Below are 23,029 nucleotides of genomic sequence, written 5' to 3'. Positions count from 1 at the left end.
GTACAAATATAACACATGTGTGGTTTGCAGAAATGTTTAATGTGAATATTTCTTCTAGCAATTGTGTTGTGCACTGAGTATGTGTAGGTGAAGAGACCAATAAAAACTGTGATAACGTTAGACACTCTTTCTGGGAAAGAAAAGCAAGGCCATTTCTTTCTTAGTCCAAAAAGACTTTATATTTCAGTGGCTAATGCCAAACCTGATATTTATACATTATATTTATTGAATCAGTTTATCAAAGGTAATAATTCTTCACTGAACATGACTAAAACAACATTTTATAAGTATCAATTATGTTCAATTAAACTCCTGCGAGTGTGTGTGAATGTTTTGCATCTGTTGTTTCTGCAGTCGCAGCTCATACAGAACTGGTCAGGACATAAACAACTGCCCCACCTGCCAAAAGACAGCATGCATCATCTACAGGTAACCTGATCAACATAATGAGCTTACTGCATTACATAACCCAACAATGACAACTCATTCTTTCCTGCAGCGTAATAAACAGCCCTGAAACTTCTCTGAGAAAAGCGGCATGCCTTTTGTAGCCTTGAAAATGTTCCATTTCATGTTGTTTTTCTCTCAGCTTTTCCACATTTTATCACATCTTTCTTTTTTATTTTTCATATCCTTTCTTCCTGGTATCCTGCTGTCTCTGCCCTTTTCTCCTGCTCTGATAATTGCACTACTCACACAATATATCCCTATTATGTGAAAAATGCAAGACTATAAATGATCCCCCCTCATCAATATTGAAATTAATACGTGCTGTATTATAGAGATTAGACGAGGACACTCTCTCCAGGAATGATATTTACACATAAAAGAATGTTGTGTGCAAACAAGCAAATTAATTCAGCACCTAAATAATGCGTCTTTCCTGCTTCAGTCGTCCCTTGTGTGTGTGACCTAAATAAGTAATTGCATTCTTAGATCCTCTGCAACTTACAGAGCAGCGCACTCACAATCTGATACCACATACTGTAGTTTAATTCTCCCATCACCTTCACCCCATCCCTCTCTCATTCTCATCTTTTCATTATATAAATCATTCCATCTTTTCATCCCATGCCTGCTAAAGCTCTTTCTTTCATCTCCAAATTTCAATCAAACTGGTTTCCTCTGTACATCTTTACCTCATTCCATCTGTCACATGCCGACGCTATAATCACCTGTGCCCTGCTCCCACCCAACTGCCAAGACTCTGCTCAAGAAGTCAAGCTGTGGGTTTTCCACAAATAAAGTAGCCTCATGGAGAGCAAACAAAACAAATGGAACAGAGAAGAACAAATATGTACTTGCTGTAAGTGGAATAATCTGGCATCGAAAGCTCCTTTTAGTCCAAAAGTTTTTTGCGTGTGTATGCATCAGATCAAAGCTATGCTTGGAGCTAATTGTGTTTGTTTTCAATCACATGTATATAAATCTCCCTTGCAGGCCATAAGAGATAAAGACACATTTTACAGGGCCTTTCTCTCCAGTTCTCAATAACTCACAAAAGACATTCACCTCCCAGCAGCGCCGCATCTGCATTCCTCCCGTACTTTCACTTTCTACAACTCTGCCGTTTAATCTCTCCATCTCGTTTTCCAACTCCCTCTTCCTCTTCATCCCATTCTCTCCTCCCCTTGATCTTAATTAACACAGCAGGATGCTTAGCCAAGTAAGTTGTAATGAACACCGAGGGGAAAGGACTAGCACGTGGCAACATACTCATCCACCACACAGACGAAATAAACATACACATATCTTCCTCCTACTTTGCACTGAGTCATATGCATGCACATAAACATGAAGATGAAAGCCTTAAAACTTGCATTACACAGCTATTAAATTAAAGGGATACTTGTCTGATTTCAACCAGCTTTGTACCATAACAATGTGAGTTGTATGTGTAAAAGAACTGTGGTAAACTTTCCTTCATCTTGCCAGCACCCAGATCTGCCAACAAAAACTTGCCAGATGATGCAATTTTGCTGGCTTTCGGGCTGTTGCTTGAACTAGATTGTAAGTTCTCATTTTTGTTTTGCCACCAGTGACACAAAGAGTACAGAAGCAGATTCAGATAGAGACCCTTCTCGGTCTAAAAGTCAGACCGAACTCTGATCAAATGGCAAAGCAGGCAGTGCTGATCAAACATAAACCAAGTTGCTGTTGCAGTATTGTGTATTTCTTGTTGTATTCAATGAATGTTTTCAAAAAATACTTTAGCGCATTGTTTAGCTTTTATACAACTTTCTGTACAGGACGTTGGCACCATACTGTCTCCTGTACTGTAAAAACAGAGGCTAAAAGAAAAACTGAGATTAAATGGAGAAACATACATCACCCACCAAAAAACAACAGGGACTAGGCCTTATGTCTTGCGTCAAAGTGAGTTATCTGACTTATATTGAGTATTGACTTATGCAGTCTTGTCACCTTGCATTGGATCGTTGGTCTTCTCACCACTTGTCAAATTAGAAAAAACAAAACCTAAAAAGTTGTTGATTAACCTAATCTTTGCCTTAATCCCAAAATTAAACCTACAGGAGACCATACACCGAATCTGTATTCTGATGTCAATGTAGTATCTTGCATCAACAACATAGATGCCGTGCCCCGACGGGGTTACAAGGCAGATGATTAGTTTCCATGTAGCCGATATAGGTGTGAGACCAAATATACAAATTATTGAAAACATGAATAATGTTTTCTTTATGCCTTTATACTTGTCCGTCCGTCCATCCATCCATCCATCCATCCATCCATCCATTTTCAATTGATATCCAAGGCTGGGTCGCAGGGGCAGCAGGCCAAGCAAAGCATTCCAGACATCCCTCTCTCCGGCAATGCTTTCCAGCTCCTCCTGGGGGACCCCAAGGTGCTCCCAGGCCAGACGAGATATGTAATCCCTCCAGCATGTTCTGGGTCAGCCCCAGGGCCTCCTACCAGTGCGACGTGTCCGGAACACCTCCAATGGGAGGTGCCCAGGAGGCATCTTAATCAGATACCTGTACTCAGAGCTCCCTCCTGATGTCCAAGCTCCTTATCCTATCTCTAAGGCTGAACCCAGCCACCCTTCTGAGGCAATTTATTTCAGCCGCTTGTATCCACGAAGTTATTCTTTCGGTCACTACCCAGAGCTCATGACCATAGGTGAGGGCTGGGACGTAGATAGACCAGTAAATTAAAAGCTTTGCCTTCTGGCTTAGCTTTCTCTTCACCACAATAGTCCAGCACAACACCTGCATCACTGCAGATGCTGCATCAAATGCTAATCCATCTCACAATCCATCCTACCCTCACTCATGAACAAGACCTCAATACACTTGAACTCCCTTGCTTGGGGCAGTAACCCACTCCCAACCCGGAGGGGCAATCCACTGTTTTCCTGATCCTTGTTGCGTTTATTATTCAGTCTAGTTTTCCTAAATTTACAAGCTTTAGAAATAGGATCAAGAAGCTTGTGGAAGCGGGCCCTGCTATATCCTACAAACCACAAACCATGGGTGTTTTTAGGGACCAGCAGGAGTGTTTATTGGTTCAGTGTGGTGCAGTGCATTCTGGTAGTTTTAAGGCAAATGCCATGCTCTCTGTTTTCTCTTGTCATGTAGCACCAATTTCAAAAGTATTTGCATCTTTCTACTGCACTGAAAGGCCAGTTTTATGAAGACCATACTTTCAGTAGCAAAATACTAATTCAAACAGGAAAACAAAACTGCTCACAAAAGGCATTATTCTGAGAATTCATAAATTAGTCTGCTCTCCAAAAAAAGACAGAGGAAAAAGCTCCCCCCAAAATAATTCTTTCAAAAGCTCTGAATATGCTGCATAGATTAACAGTGTAGGAAATTGGACAGGAAAAAAATCATGTTTACAGGAGAGAAAACACTGTTATTTAAGATGTACCACTATTATTTTTTTTGACAAATAAACCGAGTGTGTAATATTAGAGTGAACATGCAGCGGAGGAAACCTGTCATTAGTAACACGAAAGAACATTTAATAACAGTAATTAAGACATTAAAATACTTTCAAGGCCCTGAATTTAGATCTCCAGACACTTGTGGAGGATTTTTAAGGGCCTGAGGCTATGCTGATCTCAAGAGTGTCTTTCTTTTTCTCCTCACATCATTATCATCCTTCTTCTCTCTCTCCTCAGTTTCAGAGATTTTCTTTCCTGCTCCACTTTCCCTTTGTTTTTCCTACACACATGCAAATATAATCATGTATACACACATGCTAATTAGTCCAACAAAAAAGGGAATCCGCTATTGTTGGATGCGTTTGTGCATGCATTTCATATGCGTACTTGCATGCACACACACTCATACTAACAAACAAAGAAATGGACACACTTGTTGAAGATGTTAAGAAAAAATGTTAATGACTTGGACAGATATGAAGATTCTGCTCTGTAATCATTTTTCTTCTCCTTTAAAGTTCCCATAAAAAAAAATTACACACATTATATATGCAGAAAACATTTTCAGTGGCCGATTGTGCCAAACGCAAAAGTCTGCAGCTCCATTTGTTTGATTGGATGGCCTTATCATAGCCTCAGAGAGGATTCTGGATAGAGAGGATGGTGAGATAGGGAAAGGGAGACACACAAGCAAAGGATGAATTACGCGTGGGACTGAAACTTCCGTCCTAATGAATTGAAAAAAGTGGTTTTGATGTGGGCTGGCTGCCTGAAGATGTTTTGCCATTGTCAGTCCTAATTAATGTGTATGATGAGAGACAGGGGGGAGAGGAACTTTTGACAGGCCCTCTGTTTTCCTCTCAGAGCTTAAACAGCTCAAACACAAACACACAGAGACACCTTACACCTAAAAGGTATTCTGTGACTTTCATTTACTCAAACATAATGAGTAAGAGACATAACACAAGGCATATAACACAGCCATGCATCCTGAACCTGTCCTGTATGTGAGCAGTGAACAGTCACCCTCGCTTGAACCACAAAAGTTAGGGTTTAAAAATACATCTCACAAGGATAGAAACAACAAGAACACACAGTCACGCACACAGTTGCAAAGACGCTGAAGATGACAGCTTGCAGACCGAATTAAGAGCAGCAGCTTTTCCCAGTGTGCCATAATCCCATGAACAATAGTGAGTGAGAGGTACAGTAGATATGGGCTGAGAGAGGTAGTTAGAGAGGATTGAGAGAAGGGGAGGTTGAAACCTAGTGAAGTGTGTGGGTAAAGAGTGATCTGAAAAGGAAAGTCCTCCACTCTAAAACAAGATAGACTATAACTGAGCAAATGTGGGACAGATGCACCACTTATCTTACATATATGTTTTGTGTGTGAACAATATCTGACTGTGTGTGTGTGTGTGTATTTAGAGTACATCTACTTTATCATTTATTCATGGCAGCCATCTCCCTTCCTCTGTGCCCACCAGAGCTTTTACTTCACCCTCTATCCACTCAGCTCCATCCCTCAGCTTTTTCTCAGGAAGCCGAGACCTTTCCGCCCTCCTCCCCCCCCCTCGTCTCTGGTGGCACTCATCCTCTCCTTCTTTACCTCCCTCTGTCTTTTTGTTTCCCTCCTTAGTGACCTCTCCGCCTTCTTTCATTTATCCATCCCTCTATCTCCCAGAGGAGAGTCAGCTCCTTTCCTCTCTCCTTCCATAAGCCCCTCTATGCCCCTGCTCAGCTGTGAGCGTGTTGTGGAAGATGCACACGTTGGGTGTCAGGGGAGCACATATGTGTTTGTACAGTATGTGTGTGTGAGAATGCTGGGGTGTTGGGAGAGGAGGGGAGGGTGGGTAGTTGTCTCTGCTCTCCTTGCCTCATCATGTGGCTCATTAACTCCAGATGCCAGGCCCTATGCAGCTCCACCCCTATAATCCAACTCAACACACACACACACACACACACACACACACACACACACACACACACACACATTCTTTCACACACAAAAACACAGTTACCAAAAGGAGAGAGAGGCTCAGAGTCTACTACACTATGACCCGCAGCGGTGGACACTTCAGAGAGCTGGTGAGAAAGAGAGCGCGAGGGAGATGAGGAGGGGAAACGACAGAAGCATAGAAAAAGAAAGCCAAGAGGGTCTGCTTTGAACCCATCAGAAGAGCGAGAAAAAAAAAAGTTCCTCCCTTGCTCCTTCCTTTAGCTCCTCCATTTTGCAAATACCCCTTTGCTTTCCTTTCCTCTCCTCTCTTTCCTGCTCTCCTTTTCATTCTCCTCCTACTCCTCTCGTCTCACCAGCCTGTGATCTATCGGTGCATGAAGCGCAGAAGAATACTATGGACGTGAAATGAGTGCTGAGTTGAGACTGTGTGAAAGTGTGTGTGTGTGTGTGTGTGTGTGTGCTGAAGCTGCATATATCCGAGTTGAGAACACAACATGTTTTAACATCTCCATATAAAACTGCATTGTGCGTAAGTACAACCTCTCTTTAAAGTGCTGTCAGCATTTCGCGACGCACTTTACATTTTAATGTCACTAAAACTCCTTCGCTCACCTTTCTCTCAATCTGTCTGTCTGTCTAATCTCTCTTTCTGCACAGTGGACCTCCACCTGTCATCACATCCCTCCGCTCGTCCTCTCCCTCTATCTCACTACCCCCACATCTAATCTTTTTTGTGAAAAATGAGCTATATAAATAAATCTGACTTGATTAGACTCTTCCCCAACCTCTAAATTGTGCTTCTCCCTCATCCCTGTCTCCTCCCCCTTCCAACTGCTATGTCTTTCTGTCCTACCCAGCGTGGAGCATGATTTCCGACAGCAGGAGGGACGCTTCCAGGTGGTCATGGAGGCTCTGGAGGGGGATTATGACGTGCCTGCACCCACTCTGACCAAGCCCACACCAGCTCCATCCGCCTCCACCTCCAGCCGCCCGAGCACGAAGACCCGTGTCAAGAAACTCCGCAAGAAATGTTTCTGGTGGCTGTAAGATTTGGGAAAACCACAACCACCTTGCTGGCCATAGGGCATGTGGGTGATGATTGTGTTTTAGGAGATCACATGCCTCAAAGTTTCGGAATAAAGCATTGCTGTCATGGTCCGTTGAGTGACTACTGTGTTCAAGTGTCATTAAAATGGCACTTTATCCACAGCAATGCTTCTGCAGTTTTTAAAAGATACACCAGGGAACCAGGCAGAGAAAGAGGAAATGCACTAAAGAAGGAAAAGAGGACCAAAGGCACTGCTGAACTTCTCTCTGATATATCTAACAGGGGTAAAGAAAACACTGTGGGACTTCAGAGGCTACTTTGTGATTAACTTTTGACTCAAAGCAAGGATACCATTTTTCCATAATCACTCTGTAACAGAGAGTTGAAGCTTTGAAACTTTGGGTGACAGACTGGTGTTTTGTTTGTCACTTGGCTGACTGGCTGTCTAGACAGATGGACAGATGTATAAATGGATTTACACCCGGATGGATTCACGCTAACAGCTGGGAATGAATCCTCGCAACAGTTTTCGGCTAAATCACAGCTATAAGCAAGGGAACCGGAAAGATTTTGAAAATCCAAGCAATTTATCAGCGAATCGGAATACTGTGTCTTTGGTCGGCTTGACGGCCAATATTTGAATGTAGCAGCAACTCAACAGCTATAAGAGGATATGAGTGGAAGAGGAGCTGATGAGCCCTCTGGAAACAAAGAGACGGCTCGCTGGATGGATATCAGGGTTTCGGAGAGCACAGTGGAGATTGTGTAAAGAATACATTAAGAGACAATGTGATGGGCAGCTGATCACAGACTGACAGGCCGTGTCAGGTGATTAAAAATTCTGTCAACGCTGTCTGACAGAGTGATTGATTCTCTCCTTTTATTACCATCCAAAATGGAAGTGTTTTGATGTAAGTTCAATCTTGTTCCAAGGATTTACACACACACACACACACACACACACACACACACACACACGCATAGAAATACATGCACAAAAAGGCGTACACTCACACAAACACACAGTATACTCATTGTAACACAAGCAAGTACTCCACACACACATACATTTGTGAACCAATGAAAACTAGGGGTAGACCAGTCATCACTTTGCAGGCAGTTACTGACCTGTATTCACGTTTCAAAGATGTATTAATATTTGCAAAGTCTGAGCTAATAAGGCGCCTATAAATTCTGTACTGTGAAACTAGCTGTGTATGCCTGGAGTTTTTCTTAAGTTCACACTGCATAAACTGTGCAGGAGAATGCTCTGTTGTTGTGCAACACACGGGGAGCCCAGCAATATCAGTTTCATGTGATTTAGCAGCTACCAACTATGACTGCAGTTTCACAGTGAGAACATATAACCCAAAACATGCTCAATCTTTTTGAAAAAGTTATCCCCCAATAACAAACATCACGATGTTCACATTAAATATACCGTAGATAATCATTTCCATATCTACAAACTTGCTCATTAGCATTCGGCCCACACAGCCACTGCTAGCGGGATCATTAAGCTAAAATAGAGCAACAAAAATCAATGATGAAAACATCTTCAAAATGTACATAAAAAAAAGTATATTTTATCAAGTCAAGGTACGTTATTCCATTTAAAGGAACATTTGAAACTAATAAAAAAAAGTCTTTGTAAAATCATAACACAATTAGTAGATGAAAACAGTATTTTATTAAAAAACACTATATATTGGCAGATGCGTCTTTTATCAGAAATTGTAACTTAAGATCTGTACAAGTCTACCCCTGTTTAAACACACACATCCGCACCATAATTCTGCACACATGTAAACACACACCAGTTGCACAATGCTTAGCTCACAGCAGCTTACAGGTTAACCACTAATCTCGCAAAGACTTCCTTCAGCTGCCTCTGGCTGACAAGTTGCCACCAATTAGAACCCTGGATGACACCACATGTACCAATTAACACTAACAGTGTGTGAGCTCCCACGATGCCCCTCTCTTCCTGATCTTCCTCTTGTATGTACAATAAAAGTGTGTATTTTAAACAATATGTGCTGGTGTTGACGTACTTTGTGTTCCTGGATGGGCAGACGTGAGTGGATGACCGGGGGCTTTTCAACAAATCAACTTTAAGGGAAGACAAAGCGAGAAAAAGAAAAGATGGCAAGTCGGACATATATGAAACTTATTAGGAATGCCGATTCATCAGCCAAACATCAGTTTCCGCTGATATCCGCCTTGTTGCCATCAGCCTGTAAATAAGATGTCATTTGCTGATGGCAGTGGCTGATGTTTTCTGTTTTGTGCAGGCTAAAAAGCACGGCTCATGACTAACTGCATCCTGTCGTCCCGGGGAAAATAGAAAACGTGTTTCGGACAAAGAGAGATCTTCCCCAGGATGACAAAACGATGCAGTAAATTCACTACTGACACGTCAGGCGACACACCCTCATTTTTCCCTAATAATGCTACATCATGAATAGCAAATCTGCGTTGAAATCATTGCAAGAGGAGCTAGTCAGCATTAGCTATCTGTAGTTAATGGCTGAACAAACAGCTGACAGAGGTTGCTCTGAGTTACACTGTGATGTGTTCAAGTGCTACTCAATCAAAATTTCAATTGAGCAAAGGAAAATTATAACATTCTCATGAGGCATTCATGTGCTCCTGTAAAATGTAGTTTTGGGTAATAAAGTAGAAGGAGAAATCTGTTAATGTTTTACAACAATATAAAATAGATAGAGGGACTTATGACACATTATATAATGTAATAAGGCTTTTGGAGCAGTTTTTTAAAAGATGTTTTTCATGTGAAAAAGTTACATTAAAGGCCGATTTTATAAATTTGTATGATTGATTTGTGCTTCTTTAAAGGTAGTGTAGTGAAGGGTTGAATAACATTTATACAGTTCAGTTATTTTTGTTTTATAGGATAGATTTCTTTGTTTCTGTGGCAAAGAATGGGGAATAAATAACAATGAAAACAAAATGAGCAACGACAACAACAAGAAGAAAAACCATTATTTTAAACACAAGTATCAACTCAGAATTTTACAATCGGTGCCTCTCTAGTACTCTAGTACTGCAAAATTGTGTGTACTTACAATAAGGGCATGCTCTCGTCCCATCGTGATGACTGTCCGGTTGATGATTCCCAGCAGAGACACCACAATGTCCTGGATATGTTGAAATGTCTCCCCCTTGAAAAACAGACAGAGAGAAGAGTAAAAGAAAGAGAATGTTAGAGAAGGATGGAGAGCAAAGGAAGTCAAAGAAACAGATTCCCTCAGGTGTGAACACACACAAACACCCACACAAATGCAGAACAGGATTAACTCCGATTGAAGCAGTGTCCACTAAAGCGTGACGTTGGCGCTGCTCTAAGAAAGATCTCAAAAGTTTTTTTTCCTTTAAAAAACTTGGGGGACTAGTCAGGCTTTGTTTGTGCTGCCATTTTCCCCTCTCATGAACTCTCCTCACTAAGAAAACAACCAAGTTTGTGCAACCAGTCTCAAACTTCACTCGGGCTCTGAATGGATGACTGGCAGATCAAATGAAACAAGAAAGAGAATCAAGTTTTACCGAATCTGAAATTTAAAGTCTGCTCACTTTCCAGAAAGTGAGCCTCACCAGAACATTCAGTTAATCATCCTCAGTGTGGACATTTGAACCTCAAAGGCACGTGGATGTGGATTTTTTTTTGTGCAGACCTGCTTTCCTATTCCTGTCTTTCCCCTCTCTTTGAAGCCACTTTTCTGTCATCTTTCTTTTCCTCCATCTGCCCAGAGGCAAACAAGGGGGATTAGATGTATCTACCAATCTGTGCTCAGACCAGTCCCAAGGCAAGTTACTGTTGCTTAGTTAAAACATCATAATTATTTGTCAACTGCAAGGAAAGTGTTGTTAGACATTAGGACTGGCACATAAAGTACGATTGGACCCGCTGTCTGGAGCCTTCACACAGGAGGTGGTGCATTTTGATGTAGTGTTGGTTGTTTCACCCACTGAGAGCAAAAGAAAAACACACACTGTGGATAATATTTGCAGTTTTTACAATGGCCAGTCAAACAGTATAAACAACGGGCTTCGACAACCACTTCTTTTTCAGATCGGCAACAGTTTCTTGAACTTAAAGAGGAACTACGTCCATTTTCAAAACTCATACATGCTATTCCTACAGTCTAAGACTAGGGATATCAACAGTTAATCATTAATCAGTTAATCGCTGGGAATATTCTTGATTCTTGATTACGCATGTCAGTCCACAGGTTAATTCTGCTCTTCAGTTTATTGCACTGCACACCACTCAGATCTGGTAAGGGACAGACGGCCGGCTAGCCATGTTAACATGTAGAAACATAGTGCTTACTGCCTGCCCTCCAATCTCTGCTGGTTAGCTAGCCTTGGCCATTCTCTACTGTGCATCAGCTGGGTCGGATGGCAGCTGACGTCAGCTAAAGGTGCTGCTCATTTGGTGATTAACACTAATAACAACGTCCTGACTCAACAGCTGTGCTGTGCTGTGGAAACAATGCGCCCACCCTCCAGTCTCCCCCTAAATCGCCCTGGTGAATGAGCTCCCCTTTAAGAGTAGGCAACATAGATACATCTTCTATCATGGTATGTATTATTTTATAGCATACAGCATTTTCTGAGAACTAGGTGGGAGTTAGCAGTTGCGATATGGACTTACTACTGATATTTTAAATACCTCAATATTGGTATATGAAAATATTAACATTGATTCCAGTAGTGCTTTTTAGGAAACAAAATGTGTGTTAATCTGAATATGACAACCCAATAAGAATAATATGCTCTTCATTTTGTTGAGCTACTACCCTACCCTAAACTGTAAGCTTAAAAAATGCTATCACTTGACTATAATGGAGTTTATATTTCACAAAAACACATGACAGTTGTTATTAAATCTATTATCACAATATCAACATTATTTAGATTTACTGCCCTGCTTCACTTGAACCTTTTTACTAAAGTTGATCTGTCACAATTATAAATTAAACATGCAGAGAAAAGTCATTGATAAGATGACAAATTTAATATTTTTGAATAAATAATGAAAAATGTATTTTGATGGCAAAAATATTCACGACATTGTGCCAGATAATGCGGCAAGAAAACAGTGTTTTATGACCCATAGAGACTGCAAGTTATTAAAATGAAGTCTGACAGATGACACAAAAATGACTCAAATCCCTGTCTCAAAAAAACATGCATATGTAAAATATGCACCTTTACAAAGGCATGGCTCCATGTACACAGGACAACACACACACACACACACACACACACACACACTATGCTACAGTGACTTGGTCAATGGAAGCTGACTCAGCCTTGCCTCGAGGTAGAGACTCACTAGTGAAGCATCTGCTGCATCCAAGCACACCTTAGCAGTAATGCTGCAAGGTGCATCTTTGTGTGTGTGTGTGTGTGTGTGTGTGTGTGTGTGTGTGTGTGTGTGCAACCTTGTTAGCATAATGTGACCCACATTTTTGTGCCCACTTCATGTGTGCATGCCCTTGTGTGAGTTGATCAACAAAACATGAAGCAAAGAGTGAAGGTCCGCAAAGAACAGAAGTGGGTGAACAAAAAAAAGCCAAGTTCAAAGTTTCAAATGCAGCACTCTTTCTTTCCCTCTGTGACTCTGTGTGTGTATGTGACTCTGTGTATGTGTGTGACCGTGTGTGTGACCGTGTGTGTATGTGACCGTGTGTGCTGACCTGATGGAAGATGGTGTGAAGGGCTGGATGGGAATCAGGTAGGCAAGCTTAAACCACATTAAATGCACTGACTCAGAGCCTCAGGGCACAGTGAAGATAAACATGTATGTTATCTTGCATACAATTTCTGTCACCGACTACCTCCACACACACACACACACACACACACACAGAGTTAGGTTGAGGCGCAGCTGTTGGTCCTAAATAAGCCTAAATCTTTTTGGCTCGCTGTAGGTATTTTAGTCTCCTGGAAAGAGTTTCTCAGACAGTCGTCTCAGAGCAGGAAGACGGGAGATGGGGCACAATGCTCTTTCTCTCTCCTGCAGAACACAAACACGTGGAAGGTCGATACTCTGTTTATTTATTCCGAACTGTAGCCAGACCAGTTTATCATCTCCACTGGCAACATGATATGAAAAAGAAAAACAGAAAACATTGTTTTGGGGGTAGGGGGAAAAAAGAAACAGGAGGGCTTTGGTGAGCCATGTCTTTGTGTCTCTCTCTATTAGCATCCTCCCTTCATCACACACACTAAAGTTACTTATAAATTCAACACAAACTCCCTCAGACATGAGCATCTGTCCTCCCTTCCATCTCTGTTTCTCTTTCTGCATTTATCTCTCCAGTTTAGAGACATCTGTGGTGTGACAACATAATCAGGTACCACCCATAGCGTGGAGGAGAGAGATGAAGAGATGGGTGGGAAAAAAAAGGCAAAAGGATGCAGAAAACAAGAGGTGGGGGGCGAGGAGGTGAGACCGTCTGCCATCACCTCTTCCCTCCTCTGCCTCTGTTGTTTTCCTTCCATCTGTTTTCCCACTCCCCCGTTGCAATTTCAGACAGTCATCTTTCAGCTCCCTGCATTGCTTTCTTGTAAAATCCCTCCACCTTATTGTCTATGAAATAAACACTTTCACCTCCGTCTGTTTGGCTGTTAACTCTCTTGTCCCGCTCCTCCATTCACTGTTTCTCATCCTCCCTGCGTGGCCATGAGCGGTTTTCATTTCTCTGGCCTTTTCTGCTCTTGTTCATTTTTCCCCTGACGATTTGAAAAACAAAAAACAAAACACATCTGTGTGAGTGTGTGAAAGAGGGAGAGAGGGGTTTTTCACTGGCGAACAACAGTGTCTGGGTTTTACAAAAAGATGTGCAGAATAAAGAACAGGAGCCATGTACAGATGCTGCGGTCAAGGTTCTTATTACACTATACTATGTATACGAATATATACCAGCAGCAGGCATACACAAGGTGATGTAGATAAGTGTGTGTTATTTCTTTGACTGCATTTCTGTGTGTACTTGAGTAAAAACGTTCAGAATTAATCAGAGCCAGTGCTCGCTTTGACAGTGTCTTTATGTTTAGACACTACGTAGCAATGCAGTGCGTGTGTTTGCGCGGAGAATACTTTAATCTTGAGTCTGACTCTTTTGCTCTCATGCAGCTTGATATAAAACCTGTATGAGACTGTGCGTCAATGGTATTGCAGACTGATTGTATTTGTACCTGTCATGTCCTTTTAACACCTCAACCGACGCAAATTCATCTCATCACATTCACTCCACTCCATTCATTACTCGTCTACGGCTCTCCTCTCACTGTCTCTCCTCTCTGGGCTCATGCTTCATTAGTGATATCCAAACAAATAGAGCTGGAAAATCAAAAAGCCACACCTTCACTTCAACAACTCAGCAGGCTGTCAACAACTTGCAGGAGCAATTAAAAAGCCCTCAGCTGGATATCGGTGATGTATCTGTTGGGTGTGTGTGTGAGTAATAAACGTCTTTAGTTCGGGGGCTAACGGGAGTTTGTTTCGACAGGCTAACACGCGGCAACACGCGTGAACAAAATCAATTAGATTCTAATTGGTCGAGGCCTGCATCATTGCACGACTGCAGGACTGAAGACAAAACAGCCTAAGGCTATTTTCTTTACTCTTTAGGAAACAAGTCCCACTGAGGTGGCGCAGAGCTCAAGGGTAGTTCAAATTCATTCAGTGATACTGGGTAAAGGGGAAATGTTTTTTAATTCATGGGCTGGAACATTGTTAGTCTAACATTTTTCCAATAATAATGCTGTGCAAGAGGGTACTATGGTGTAGTATCAGCGCAAATGATGTTCGACAGTTCAGTCACTCATGTTTGTGCTGATTGGTCTGCAGCAACTGTAAGCACACTGTTTATTACTCATATATTTGGCCGTTTTTAATTTAACCAGACCTGTTGTTGTTGTTTTTTATATATGCAGACTGTGTCTAGACAAAGTCATAACTAATGTTGATGATGCTCACTCCTGGAACTTGAGTTGTGCCTCAAATGACCACTTAAGGGCTCTGATTTGTTTCCCATTGGCTTTTGATTATATGTGAGGAGGCTGCAACTGTACAACCAAACAGCTGCAGTAGTGAGGTACAGATGATTGGGACTGCTGGTTGCATGCTGGGTAAAACTAGACAGAACAAATAAGTTGTAAACAAATACAAGAATGCAGTGACAACGAAAGCAGACAAAGTAATAAGAAAAAATAGAAACTGTGATTAGCAGCAGCTACCTCTGAGACTGACAAATGAAGCCAATACGGAAGTGCCAAAAACTGGAGTTCCTGGAATGACCATTTGAGGCTGGCTCCAAAAGCAAGTCAAGACACCCATGTCAAAATGCCCAACTTGACAGCAGAAATAAATATGTTTACAGCCTGGTACAAAAAAGGGTTCGGTCTCTGTAGCTAATTTCCCCCTTCATGACAACTGATCCACCCCTCACTCCTCCACAGTTCCACCCTCTCTTCCAAATACTGTCACCTTGGGTCACTTGCAGCTCCAAAAATCCAAGATAGCAACAGCCAGAATGCCAAACTTCAGAGACTTTGAAACGTGTGTTCACAAACCAATGGGTGACATCACAGTGGCTGTGTCAACTGCATCTATTGTTTTTCCAACCCACTTCTAATGAAACCATGCCCACTTCTGCATGACAAAGGTGTGTTTGAGGCCGGATAATAAGCTGCCAGACTACTGCTAGCCAGTGTGATTGAAAGAGATTACTGCTAGCCAGCTATAGTACACCACGGATGTACCCAGTGGACCCTTCGCTTCACTACCCCGCAGTCAGAAACCACAAAGTCTGCTGATCCAGTGGATAAGTCGAGGGGCGATCGAGTCATTGAAGCTCAATCTTAAAATAGCTATGTTTGCTTCAGAAGTATCGAAATATGATACATTCATCTGCACACACTGCCCACACTGTGATGACAGAGCTGGTTGAAAATCGGCAGCTTCCTTTTAACAGCTATAGCAACTTGAATACAGCCAGCGACTATTAGTAAAAGGGGAGGCACACAAATGTGAACAAAACATAAAGGCAACAAAACCCAAAGTTCTTCTTTTAAGAGAGGGATGAGAGAGGTTAGGGTTCCTCAGTGTTTTTTGACAAGGGTGGTGTTCAAAGCCACTGATGAGTCAATTCACAGGGCGCTCAGCTATAAGACGCCTCTTTGAGCCAACACCCAACTTGCGGTGTGCCGCAGCAAGCATGAACAGGGAAAGTTTAGAGAGCTGCTATAGACCATCTTTGGTACGGCTTGCAACAGTAGACTGGCAGCCAGTCATGTTTGACAGCCTGCTTTCATCATGCGAAAGGGGGCGTGGTTTTATTTAAAGTGTGATGTAGAAATGAAGGAAGCAACCAGCTTGTCAAAAAAATAGTATATGTTATACTACACCTAATTTATCCCATCCACATCTAAATGTAGACTTAGCAGTCAGATCTCATTATGTTCTCAGTGTATACTGGAAGCTGTCTAATTATCTAATGTACCCAGAATACAGTTTATCAAGTGTAATCATTGGCATTGTGTGTTCTTTATTATAAAATTTCTTTGTGTCTCACCACATTGCCTCTGCTGAGGACCTCCAGAATGTTGTTGAGCAGCTCCAGACTATTTCTCCTCTCATCATGAGGGCCATCAGCCATAGTGGCCAGTGCCCCGCTCAGCTCCCGCAGCATCATTGGTAACAACACATCACGGCACTCTGTGAAGAAACAAAATCACAGGGGGTTAGAGTCTGTAAGAAAAACTGAGTAGTGTGAGACTGCGTATGCAAGAGTGATATTTTATTCACTTCTATTAGGCATGGCCTTAAAAGTTGAGAATGTTTGAAGATGTTTAAACACACACATCAGCAGTCACGACATCAAGATGTACTTTAATGTGATTTCTCTCTGGAAAAAAAAAAAACACTTCAAAACCTAAAGCCTGGACCCTTACATCAATTGGTGCAGCACCTGTGAAGACAGCTGCACCCACACAGCCATGAGTAATGATGCCACTGCACCCTGAAGAAATTCAACCCTAACCCCAGACTGCACAATGGAGTGGTATCAATCAAATGCCTATTTACAGTTCCATGCATGTCTGCTGCTCTGTCAGCCACACAGATGACTCATCAATCAAATCACTATTGCCTAATGTTTTCTCTCTTCCATCTCTCTGATTGATCCTAATCTCCAGTTAATCCACGTGTTAATTTGGTCACACGTGCAATGCATTACCAGTAATTACATCAATAAAAATGATGTCAAAGTCAAGAGCAGCTAAGTGTGAAAACAATTTCATTAATGGTAAGATTTCTGTTATTAAACCTACTGTACATGGAGGCATCTATTATTTTTATACTACTTACACCTGGTGCTTGACCGCTCTATAATTCCTTAATGGATGTTACACGGTCACAGTCTTCTCTGGGGATTGGCCAAACTCATTTTAGGAATTACAGGAAATCACTGAGGGACTAAAGTAGCAAAAGTACTGTAATGAAAAGTGAGGTTAAAACAGAAGTTAAAGGATGAGTATGACACTCTAGCACCTTTCCTAAAGCAGAGAACATAAATTGGAGCTTTTTTGAATATCTTAATCTCCTCAAAAGTTATTGCCTATCCCATAATGATGTTAAAGAAGTTTGTCACAGTTGGAAAGATGGCCTTTTCTTAAAACTTGGCAGTCTATGCTGTAGAAAGACTTTTGAAATTGACCAGAGAACACAGAGAAAAAGGCTGTGTCATTTGCTTTTGCTCAAGAGGTGGAAAATCTCCAACTACTAGAATGCACTGGACCAATTAACACTGCAGCTGGAGGGTGATGTAATGCGAGCTTGGCCATTTTGAGACAGGAAACAATATGGTAGCGGGTGGTAACTAACAATCTCATATTACAATTAAACAATAAGCTGAAATATGTTTCTGAAAGTTTTGAGTGTCGAAATCTGAGTCAAGTATGGAGCATTTCTGATTGAGAGACTTTGAGCGAGAGAGCGGAAATTCTCACCACTCTACTCTGCTCACACACTCTGGCACATGGTGACCAACACTGATATTTTATGGCGAACTTACAGTGGGAGATCCTAATTCAAAAAGCAAATATAACTGATGCAACCTCAACCGCTGTTTGGACAATAAAGTATATATATATATATATATATATATATATATATGTATGTATAAATCTAAAATGTAGGAATAAAAAAAGTCAAATGTGACTCAGCAGTTCAATAAAATGACTAAGCCCTCAGAGTGCCAAGCCTGCTTTTTTCCAAAGTATACTGTAAACTGTGACAGTAATCAATGACTGAATTTTCATTTCAACAATATCCTTAATGCATCATATTTTGCTCTCAGCTGCAAACAGAAATACTTTAACTTTGGATAAAAGTTTGTGGAAGTTTCATTTTAAACTAACAAAGTTATCTGCTTAGGACTTTTTCATATTAGGTACAATTGATTCATACCATGCCTGAGTATGACTGCCCTGCCTTCCCATTCTCCACCACTCAGCTTTCATATTAGTGCTATTGCTCTGTGCACAATATTTCTTTATGCTGCTGCTAGTGTGTAGAAAAGAACGCCAATTGCGAGATCCCTAGCCTGTACAAAGGGATGGACCTTTGCATTAAGCCTACTATTGTTTATATTTTAGGGACAGTGTCAAGAACTACCCTCTTGCCTGCCACCCTACTTTATCGCCTGTGGCCTTGCAGCCAGAGGATGAGATTGGCAGGTGCTGCACACATATGCAGATTTTGTAGGAGACCAGTCGCATTGAGAAACGGCTTTGCAACAATACTCGCCAAGTGCTACTGCACCTGCACTAGCAGTCCACTTCCATACTTTGTACAACTGGTTTTCATATTTGATGTGAACCATACCCAAGTACACATGAACTGTACTTGAGACCATCTTTTCAGGAGGACTACGGTACACAGTGTTTACATGAATGAAATGAACCGGACTTTATGGTCAAGGGCACTTGGATCCAGACCCAGGTCCGTGATGTGAAAGCCTCCTTAGTAAAATGGTTGATGTTTCCTTTGAGCTGCCTTTCTCAACTTTTCACATTATACAGACACAAAACTACACAATGTTTTGTGGACGATTACACAGCCGTTTGAAGTTTAATGAGACTTACATTTTGACTAGGCATACTCTGACAGATAATTCAAATTATTGATTTTCAACAAGGTCATCCTACTAGAATTCTCATCTGCTATTGTTTACAAGTCAGAAGAGCTGTGGCCAAATTACCAAAGACAGCCACACTCCAAGGCTACAGTAAATTGATTAGAGTAGACGTTGATCCAGAAGCAGTAAACATTACATTTATCTCCTCACAAATTCAAGTTATTTATGTAGGCCTGCCTACAAATACATTTAACCTTAGCAGATCTAACTCCATAAAAAAGCATATAATGCTAACACAGGCTGGCAGACAGCACGAGCAGCTTGACTGTTTAATGGGTCCCAATTACACAGTTTCACCAAGGTGACTTTGGAGCATGGATTCAGCTCACAGGTCAATTTATTACTTTAGGGTCTGATGTAAATATTTAACTGTCAATACAAATACTGTACTACAGTATGCAATTACAGACATACATACTATTAAGAAAACTGTGAACTGATCCTTTTGGTCTACCTTGACCCATCCTTTTCTTGTCTTCCTCTTGCATCTCTCACCCCCTCTCCTCTTAACCTCCTCCTTAGCCCCATCCCTCTCTTGTAGCTGCAGGTAGACAGAGCCCATTAAAAGCTCATTTGGGCTGATGCTCGTTAGTTTCATTATTAACTGAGCCAAGCCTATATGCCTGCTGAGTGGACCCTCATCACAACAGTCACTCTATCACACAAACATGCAGAGAGGAGAGGGGGGATGAGAGAGACAGAGGGAGAAATGCATGAGTCACTGAATGTCCTCAATGACTCAGAGAAATGGAGAGACGAGACAGAGGAGGAGACGGAGGAGGGGCCAGGACAGGTAGATGAAATCCAATGGGACTTGGGGGGTGTTTAAGTGAGACACTCAGAAGAGAGTGGATGACACCAAGAGTAGTATCTCAGTGCCATGCAAGTGGAATATACATAACATAATGTCAAGTGTAAAAACTGATGCAAAAAATGTCCCTTTGTCAGAGAAAGAACATGAAACGGTGAGGCCCCCAGGTCTGTGGCCTCAGATGATGGTGTTTTTGATGCTGCCAGCTTTGTATTTGAGCGGAAACCCTGCTAAATCTGTTTAATCCATCAAACCAGAAACTCATCATCTTTTGTCCTTTCAGATAGAGAAAACAATGGGTTGTGTTTTATAGCAGTATTGTTGTGTGTGCGGGAATTAATCCATCTGCCTTCCGGGGGCTGGATGTACCATTAAACCTGAGGAGAACTCCATTCCCTGGTGAAATGACCCCAAAGCCACCTGCTTCTTTATTTCTATTGATCTAAGACATAAACCCAGCTGGTATTTCGAGGTGCAACATGTTCAGGGGGAGAGAACGTGAAATAGAAAGCAGGTGGAGTGGGTTGAAAGGGTATCCTGTTGTGTGATACACTGCATGTTTTTTCGTGTATTTACTGTGTCAGGAGCCAGGCATAATGAAAAGATAACCACAGCAGCAAGCTTCAGGGACTACGCCTACCCTGACCCTGTGGGAATATGAAGGAAAATGGAAGAACACATTTACAGAGGCTCCACGCATAACATTACTGCACATCGAGGAGAAAATTAACAGTAATGTACACTAATACTTTACAGGCTAGGCAGGGATAACTGTAAGGCATTTTACATTTAAAGTGACAGTTCACCTCCAAATGAAAAATACCCAATTTTCCTCTTACCTGCAATGCTATTTATCAGTCTAGATACTGCTAGTGTGAGTTGCAAAGTGCTGAAGATATCAGTCTGCCTTCTCTCACATATAATGGAACTAGATGGTTCTTGGCTTGTGGTGCTCAAAGCGCCAAAAAATGTAATTGGAAAAACTCCACAGCAATGTCTCTTTCCAGAAATCATAACTCGGCAACTCAAGATAATCCACAGACCTTGTTGTAAGCAGTTTCATGTAGGAACTATTTTCTTTCTACAGAAGTTCACCAGCCAACCAAATCACCATGCAGAAGGAAGCGTGCATCTACTCATGGACGAGAGGCTCATGCTTATCATGGGGCTTGGTGAGCTAGCAGTAGATGCTAGGGCTGTCAAAATTGCTCAAAAATGACGTTTGAATATTCCTTCTAAAAATAACTCATAGGTTCGAACCATTCAAATTTTTTTTCGCATTATGTCCACAAGAGGGCAAACTAATACAAGTAAACATACTTGTATATGTATTACTACAAGGAAACATAACTACTTGTAGGTATTTTTATTTCAACATAAACATCTTTGAAAACATTTACATACCTACGCATTAAAACACATAAAACAATTATCTATAACATTACGTTATAAACAACCGCGGACCTCTTGCTTGCCCCCCCTCTCTGACCTGTCAGGCCACACCGCCCGAGGAAGCGCTGCGAATAGCCTCGAAGCACAGAGAAGCAAAGCCAGTTTCCTTTCGGCGCCCATGTTAACCAATTGCGTCATCCACACCGGCTGTGCCGCGCAGCTCCATGGCCGGCTTGTGCCCTGCAGCGATCGTTTCGGCATCTGGTCTATTTTCTGCGCGAGCGAATGTGTCAAGCCGGGTGACGGAGACAACAGCTGGGAGCCGAACCGCTTGCCGACCAACGTGGAGAAATGGGCGTCTGATGTGAATGGAAGTGCTCCGGCTCGCGCGAGAATTTTGTTGTGCTACGCTTCGCAGCACTTCCGTGAGCGGTGTGGCCTTATGCAGTGTGTTCAGTGCAGCGGCCCAGGCCAACACCCACTCGCAAAGAGGACAGCTGCGGTGTTTTTTTAACCTCCACAATCAAATATCAATTTTCACATTCGAAGGTCCATTTTTTTTCAAATTCGAATTTAAATTTGAATTTAGAATATTCGTTGACAGCCCTAGTAGATGCACGCTTCCTTCTGAGCTGTGATTCGGTTGGGAGATGTAGTTCTGAAGACAGAAAATAGTTCCTACTTGAAACTGCTCACAACAAGGTCTGTGGATTGTCTGAGTAAGCAGGTCATGATTTCTGGAAAGAGACATTGCTGTTGAGTTTGTCAAATGTATTCTTTTTTTTGAGCCGGGTGCCATTTCGGTCCATTACATCGGAGAGAAGGCAGACATTTCGATGGCTGATGTATCCAACACACTGCAACTCACACCAAAACAACTAGACTAGTAAATAGCACTACAGACAAGAGGAATAATTGGTATATTTGATTTTGGGGTGAACTGTCCTTTAAAAGATGAGATAAGAACATGTGATCCAACGTGACAAGCTGCTGTTTCTTTGCAGGTACACTATTTTGTCCTGCTTTAGGCCTGACCTGTCTCGCTCTGACAACACAACACAAAATGCTGCCTTGGTTGAAAAAATGAGCGAGAGAAGGAAAAGGTGATAGAAAGAGTTTGAAATGGAGCTTAATTACCCATTTCACTGTGGATATTTTGTAAAGACTTAGTTTTATGTACTGTACCATAGACTGTCGTTGTCATTGTCCACCCACAGTGACACAACCTGCTCAATTCTGGTTAAACCTTCCTATATAGGACTATATATTTTCACCAATTTGAATAGTGATGGAAAAACAACCAGACTCATGCTTTCCGAATACTGTCTACCTGTGCTCTCCTGGGAGCTTTTGTATGCAGAGTGAAACACCTTCAGTTCAGTCAGCATCTGCTTCTCATCCTAAAATTCTATAAAACTTACAGAAAACCATGAGCACCCTAACAGCTTGCTCTTCTCCAGCATCCTACTTTGATGGATCTGTCGGGGTGTGAATTGTCTGTTTTGATTTTACCTAAGTTCCCACTCCCTTCAAAATGCCTCTGGAGCTCCTGAATATGAGCATCAAAAATGATGAAGTACAAGCTGCCTTGGTAATGCTCCTCCAGACTCTGGCTGATAGTCTTCAGTCACCAATGTGGAACAGTGCTTTTAACTTTGCAGGTATTTTTCTG

At 41.8% G+C, this 23,029-nt stretch overlaps 2 protein-coding genes across 4 annotated transcripts in view; one reads left to right on the top strand and one right to left on the bottom strand.

Annotated features, from left to right (window-relative positions):
* The window catches only part of LOC125894237 (protein INSYN2B), a 30,450-nt gene extending 20,574 nt beyond the window's left edge, over nucleotides 1-9,876 (top strand). The window contains exons 3-4 of one of the 2 annotated variants that reach the window (XM_049585515.1): nucleotides 355-429; nucleotides 6,728-9,876. In XM_049585515.1, coding sequence (XP_049441472.1) covers nucleotides 355-429; nucleotides 6,728-6,917 — 265 coding nt within the window. In that variant the 3' untranslated portion in view covers nucleotides 6,918-9,876. Of the gene's footprint in view, nucleotides 1-354; nucleotides 430-4,147; nucleotides 4,874-6,727 lie in introns of those variants that run through there. The other variant, XM_049585516.1, reaches the window with a different exon arrangement.
* Nucleotides 1-23,029, bottom strand: part of LOC125894236 (dedicator of cytokinesis protein 2-like) — a 151,828-nt gene that overhangs the window by 69,958 nt on the left and 58,841 nt on the right. For both annotated transcript variants that reach the window (XM_049585512.1, XM_049585513.1), the window contains exons 25-26: nucleotides 16,530-16,672; nucleotides 10,008-10,103 (exon numbers count right to left, since the gene is read on the bottom strand). In XM_049585512.1, the coding sequence (XP_049441469.1) occupies nucleotides 10,008-10,103; nucleotides 16,530-16,672 (239 nt within the window). The remainder of the gene's footprint in view (nucleotides 1-10,007; nucleotides 10,104-16,529; nucleotides 16,673-23,029) is intronic.

This window comes from Epinephelus fuscoguttatus, linkage group LG9 (assembly GCF_011397635.1).
Source record: "Epinephelus fuscoguttatus linkage group LG9, E.fuscoguttatus.final_Chr_v1".
NCBI lineage: Eukaryota > Metazoa > Chordata > Actinopteri > Perciformes > Serranidae > Epinephelus > Epinephelus fuscoguttatus.
This window is presented reverse-complemented; position numbering and strand designations above follow the sequence as displayed.